General features: G+C 49.0%; 1 protein-coding gene across 1 annotated transcript; it reads right to left on the reverse strand.

Annotated features, from left to right (window-relative positions):
- Positions 1–1,257: 1,257 nt before the first annotated feature.
- LOC126539699 (uncharacterized) lies at positions 1,258–5,700 on the reverse strand. Its single transcript, XM_072286240.1, has 2 exons — positions 4,706–5,700; positions 1,258–1,270 (listed from the first exon to the last, which is right to left on the reverse strand). Exons 1-2 carry the CDS (start codon positions 5,698–5,700, stop codon positions 1,258–1,260), a joined length of 1,008 nt encoding a protein of 335 aa, XP_072142341.1.
- Between the last annotated feature and the right edge of the window lie 900 nt (positions 5,701–6,600).

The following is a 6,600-nucleotide window of genomic DNA, read 5'->3' on the forward strand; positions in this document are numbered from 1 at the left end:
GCTCCCCCTTAATTTTTGCGTCAGCTATACGTGTCTTGCTTTGGAACCGAAATATATGCAGTCATAGGTTGGTGTCACTTTAAGGACAGCACTAATTTTCCGATGCCATAGTATCCACGACGCGCAAAGAGACACCCTGCAAGCGCAACGAAACTAGGCGCGGAGACGCCGACGGCGTCGACTGTCCGGCCCATCCGACTAGCGTGACGTCACACCGGCGTGCGGAGGCCTTACATTTTTTTCTAGGTGGCTTTGCGCAAGCACGCTTCTCCCCCGCTTCCTCTCTGGGCACCGTCACTTGGAGAGCGTGTGTGCAGCAGAGGACAAGCGCTGCAAGCATACAGCTCATGCCCACATTTACATCGCCAAACGCTATGTTTAAAACAGTCTCTGAACACCGCAATATGGATTTATATGCAGTGTGACGGATATGTGAAACTGCAGTCTTCACACTGTCACTTCATTGTTTCCTCAAAGGGTCGGGCCCATATGATCTTCTAGCTTTTCTACTGTACAAAAGTGTGTCACCGCGATCCGTTTTCGAGATCGAAGCAACCAGTGAGCCAGTTCTGACACCCCGTTGGCTGCAGCACCGTGCGTCTTAACGTCACCATAGCTGTGCATATATTACTGACTCTGATCGCGGAGAAACCGATGCGGCCGCCACCATTGTGCAAAATTATAAACAAGTTTTCTTTTCCTGCGTTCCCGGGATTAGCCGCGTCCATGTGTGTATTGTCGAGTAAAATGAGTGGATCCTTGAAAGAGTAATGGTAAACTGGGCCGGTCCTGGAGATTTTGAAGATGTAATCAAGACTATGTATAATGAAAGTTGACCCAGACGTGGGTCTTGCTTGTTGGGCTTGGAAGGCTTAAACAGAAACAAACCCATGCTTTGCCATTGGTCAATTATCAATTAAGGGAACACCTTATGAGGTCAGGGAAAGAATGCACATGGGGAGGGTGGGAGCTTCACATTTCGAACCCGTTTCCTATAGTGATGCGCATTATTAAGATTCTTTTATATAATATAGCTGAGCGAAAACAACTCAACTTCAAGTATGCTCCACATTATAGCCATTATCATTCTGAGCTTAAAGCCTCGTTAAATTTCTGTAATAAGTCTGCCCCTGGCACCTGATCGAATTATACATACACGAGACATTAAAACACTTGCACCCTGAAACACTAATGATCCTTTAGAGAGAGATAATTCATTTGAAAGAAGGCAGAGAGGTCGGCCTGAGCTAAGGCACTCTAGCCTGCTATTCTGCACAGGGAGATGGGGAACGGGGACATAAAGGTGCGATCAGGGATAATAATGACATAGAAAGAGGTATGTGCCAGGGTGAAAGCAAGTGCAACATTCTGATGATAAACGTTAACAAATGTCATCCATGAATTGCCACTTTCACGTTCCGTATCAAGTCTATAGTCACCAATTCAAGGGAACTTAAAAATGAAGGCGCTAGGACGAAGCTGGTGTGTGGGCCTCCCCTGCACGAACAGCACAATGCGCCAAACAAAAGCTTTATAGCATAGAAAGAGCTGCAATAAGCGGCTCCAACACGGCGAGAACTTGCAGGGCACTTTTAGCGGCCGGATTCTCGAGACCACCGAGAATCACGCGCATTGACTCTACCAGGTGCTTCAGCATTTTCTGTACTCTCTGCTTCTCATTGTGTTCATCTCCTTGCTTGCCCGTAGCGTCACCGGTTTAACTGGCCCTATAATTCTTGGCTTCATGGCGCAGAGGACAACTAGGGCCCGCTGGCATGGCCGTGGGCCTAGAGGGCAGCAATGGCCATTCTGTGTCTGTATTAGCCGGTGAAAGTGTACGTTTGCTGCGTGCTCTCGTCGACCTTAAATTATCAGTAGGCGCCGTTACCGTCCTCGATACCCGCACAGACAGAGGTGGTCGTGGTGCCTGTGCCACGCTATGCAGTTCTCCTGAAATGGTTTTGTGACGCTTCTGTCGCGATCGCTGGTCACTTTGGCGAACAGATTGAGCAGCCTCTTTACGTGAAGATTGGTCTCTTGCCATTTTTCGAAGAATACAAACTTCTTGTTTCATCTTCGGGCATTCCTTCGAAGTCGCTTCGTGAGAGCCAGTACAGTTGGGACATTTAAATGAGGACGCCTTACAATCGGTGGTATCATGCTCTCCGCCGCAACGCGAGCAGGTGGCTTGGCCTCTACAAACAGCGCTCACATGTCCTATCTTGTGACATTTCCGGCACTGAAGAGGCCTCGGAACGAATGCACGTACTCGGTGTATCACGTAGCCTACTTTGACAGACGGTGGTAATGTCGAAGAAGCAGACATTAGCTTAATACATCGGGAGTGCCCCAAGCAGTGAATCTCAAGAATGCGCACCGATGACCTCAAAATACTCTTGAGGTCCGCATGCTTGATTTCAAGCTCCACGTCGGAAATCACTCCAGTTGTTGTCTCCTTCCCGTAAGTAATAAAGGAGCGGACGGGGATTGCGCTTAACTGTATTATAGTCTTTAACTTCTCAAGTATTGCGGAATTTTTCACATCTAATGTCAGGATGTTCTTGCGAGCGTTGATCCTGATCTCGTTGATTTGCCCAGGGGCCACACTTTCAAAATATTCGGTTAGAAACTGCCTGCTGAGGGAGTTCATGCTGTGTGACGTCGAGAGTGGCACGTACGAAACCATGAATGATTTCTGCTCACTCTGATTCGATGAAGTCGCCTCAGTCGACACACGGCGCATCTTCTTCATACGGCGGCCGATGACTACGGTGTACTCGCCGTCAGAGTCCATGGCTTCTGGCGTTGAGCTCTCCCAGGAATCGAGCTGGTCCAAGCTTCCAAAGGCACGTCGTCCAAAAATGAGCGATGATGTAGGCGACTGACCTTGTTCAGGTGGTCGTGGGAACATCTTGCTCATCCTTGATGAAATGACTCTCACGAAAATGGCAAGAACGTACAAAAATGCATAACAGCAAGACGCCCAGAGCACCAGTGAGCTCTGTCATTTCTGTCATTTCAGGCATCTTTATTCTGCATAAAAAGAAAGCCTTTGTAATTCCTCTTCTCAAGGAAGCAAGCTTAGGATCCATCTTTGGCAGCTAGCAACAGGTCTGTGGTACTTACTTAAGCAGTCTATGCAAAGTCTTTGAGAAAATGAGAAATTGTCGTCTCCTACACTCTCTAGAAAGCTAAATAATCCGTATCAATGCGGCTTTAGTGAGAGCGAGTTGAAGATCAATGACAATTGGTATACACTGAGCCCATCAGATTCTTTGTATCTATATCTTTCCAGACACAAAAAAGCTTGTGACACAACATGGCGCTATGGCATCTTGTGACGCTTGCCAGAAATGATCATCTGTGACATGCTGAGCATAAAACTATGTGAGCCCATCTCACCACGCTATTGGTTTTTTCTTCACGTACAAGGCAGAAACGCCCAACTCATTACTACTTGAATTGCAATCCTCAGACGATTTTCATTTCATTGCGTTTCATTTTATTACCTGAGATCGAGGGTTCGACGGAAGCCCATCTGGTCGGGATGTAGCATTGAAGAAATAAAACGAAGGACACCGACCAACATAGAAGTGCTAAAAAACGAAAAAATCTAAAAGACGTTTCGACTTCGCTACGGAAGCCTTGTTCACAATGGGATGACGGAAGGTTCATGGAAGCTTATGTATGCTTTAGAACGTGACGTAAGCAGCGTGTGTATGACGGGGGGAGGGTTCCCTCGTTTCGATTAAGCGTGTGACGTGTTTTTTGTATCTCGAGTGATTCCAGATACAGACACGATTTTTGGTTTCGTTCTTGGCCGATAATTCTCGAGCGATCCCAGTCGATATTGTGGCCCGTTGCATCCGTGTGCTCGGCAAGGGCATTCGACACTGTACGCTTCTTTTCGACATCTTTCTGATGCTGCCTCAGTCTCTGTTTGAAGTTGCCTGATTCACCGATGTATGCGTAGTCGCAATCTGCGCAGGGTATCTTATAGACCACGCCGGGAAACGATTCTCTCTGAAGCCTGTCCTTACCGCCGACGAGCGCTTGCCTCAGCTTACATACTGGCACGTGCGCCACCTCAACGTCATAACTGCGTAGAACGCGAGACAAGGTTTCGCTTATCCCTGGAACGTAGGGTATGGCGGCACGCTTTCTTGGTCGGGGATTGGTCGGACGAGCTGGATTGGACAGACGGCGCTCCACAGCAGTCAAAAAGGATGTGGGGTAGCCGCTTGCCGAGAGATCACTTCGCACGTGGTCCAAGTCAGTGGAACGGCTTTCTGCTGTGGTGCAAATGCGGTTCGTATGGTTGAGCAGTGAGGCAGCAACCGACCTTTTGTGAGCGTCTGGATGAACGGATTGAAAGTTCAGGTAGCGGCCAGTGTGTGTGTCCTTACGGTACACGCTGAACGAGAGCCGTCCATCGCGTCTGGTGACAAGTACATCTAAAAAAGGGAGTCTGCTGTCGACCTCTGTCTCAACAGTGAATTGAATGGCCTTTTCTTGACTGTTTAGGTGCGCAGTGAACGAATCCAAAGCGCTGCGCCGAATCAGACAGAAACAGTCGTCCACATAGCGCAAAAAAACTTTAGGCCTAGGGCTGAAGGACGCGAGAGCACGCTTTTCCAAACATTCCATCGTAAGATTGGCAGCAGTAACAGAGACGGATGCACCCATTGCCGTACCGTGTACTTGCCTGTAGAAGACCTTGTCGAAACAGAAGTACGTGTTTCCAAGGCAAAAACAGAGGAGCCTCTTGAGGTCGGGAACATCAATGGGCGACCTGTCTGGCAAGGTCCTGTCAGATTCCAGAGCAGAGGTGCATGCTTCCACAGCCAAGTCAGTCGGAATTGAGGTAAACAGTGATACCACGTCGAACGAAACCATCACCTCGTCGTCGTCTAGAGACACGTCACGAACTTTTTCAATAAAGTCACAGGAGTTGCTCACGTGCGTGGAGCTCTTCCCGACGAGTGGAGCCAGAAGCTGGTGCAGGTATGCGGACAATTTGTAGAGAAGGGAGCGAGTGTAGTCGACCATTGGACGTAGGGGGACGTTAGGCTTATGAACCTTTGGCAGGCCATAAAGTGCAGGTGCAGCACCGTTATGACAGAGAAGCTTGAAATACAAAGACTTGCGCTCGGGAGCTACGAAGCGGAACACATCAGCCAGGAGAGTCTGGAAGTCCCTCTGAACCTTCAAGGTCGGGTCCCGAGTGAGCCGGACGTAAGTGTCCTGGTCATTAAGCAGAGCCAACATCTTGTTTTTGTAGACAGCCGTGTCAATTAGCACTGTTGCATTCCCCTTGTCGGCGGGAAGGATCACGATTGCAGTGTTCGCCTGAAGACGCTTGACAGCTTTTCGTTCCTCAGCGGAAAGAGGGGAAACAAACTTCCTCCGGTGCAGACCAGAAAGGACACCAATGGCGCGGGTGCGAGCCTCGTCACGGCGGGACAGGTCAACTTGGTTAACCGCGCACTCCACTGCACACACAACCTTTCGCACGTCAGGTGCAGGTGCAACATTGAAATTCAGACCTAGCTCTAGGACCGAGGCCTCGCCTGGGTCGACGCTGTGCGAAGAAAGGTTGCATACCGTAGTTCGTCGGTTGAACGGCCGGTATGGTCTGGTAGATTCCGAAAGTCTGTCAAGCTTGACACTGTGCACCAACCCCGCATGACGGGCACGCATGTTGGCTTCAAAGTTGGCGTGCAGCTGGATACTTGCAAAATGATCTGGACAGTGGTCCTCCAGGCGGCGACGTGCAAAAAATGCCTCGTTTTCAAGCTTCCTAATACTGTCACGACAGTCCTGTATCCTTGCTTGAAGCAACAGCCTCTCAGTCTTTGCAACGACGCTGTAGCCAAACTTGGAAGGTACCGGCCTGTTAAGGTGCAATGAGCGCGGGATGAGGCCCCGTGCTTTGCAGGCAAGGTTGAACTCCAGGTGTCCATGAAACGCAGCAATGCGGGTTGTGAGAGAAACATAACGGCGAATTCCGGTTCTAAAGCATACATAAGCTGCCATGAACCTTCCGTCATCCCATTGTGAACAAGGCTTCCGTAGCGAAGCCGAAACGTCTTTTAGATTTTTTCATTTTTTAGCACTTCTATGTTGGTCGGTGTCCTTCGTTTTATTTCTTCCATTTTATTACCTTAAAGACCCATGAGGGGTATTACATAAGGGGTGGGTACATATATTTTGGTGGGCAAGTGTTAACACGACGAAACATGACTGGTAACATTATTGGCAAAGTTGGATGAGCACGTGATGGCAGCAATGTCGTTGGGTAGGTCGTTCCAGTCTGCTGCAGCACGAGAAAAAAAAATGATGCGGCAAAGGTGGTAGTTGGGGCACAAGGTCGGGAAACTTGAAAAGGATGACGAGTGCGATGAGATATGCGGGCTGGAGGGATGTGCGCGGCCTAGTGAACTATAGAAAAAATTATGAAACAAGCAAAGGCTGGCAATGCGGCGACTAAGTTATAAGGGCAATAAGTCGGATTCAGCTTTCAACGTTGACACACTGATGTCGTAAGAATATGATGGATGGATGAATCTGGCTGCTCTGTTTTGGGCTGATTCGAGTGCA

The sequence above is a fragment of the Dermacentor andersoni genome, chromosome 2, assembly GCF_023375885.2.
Source record: "Dermacentor andersoni chromosome 2, qqDerAnde1_hic_scaffold, whole genome shotgun sequence".
In the NCBI taxonomy this organism is placed as follows: domain Eukaryota; kingdom Metazoa; phylum Arthropoda; class Arachnida; order Ixodida; family Ixodidae; genus Dermacentor; species Dermacentor andersoni.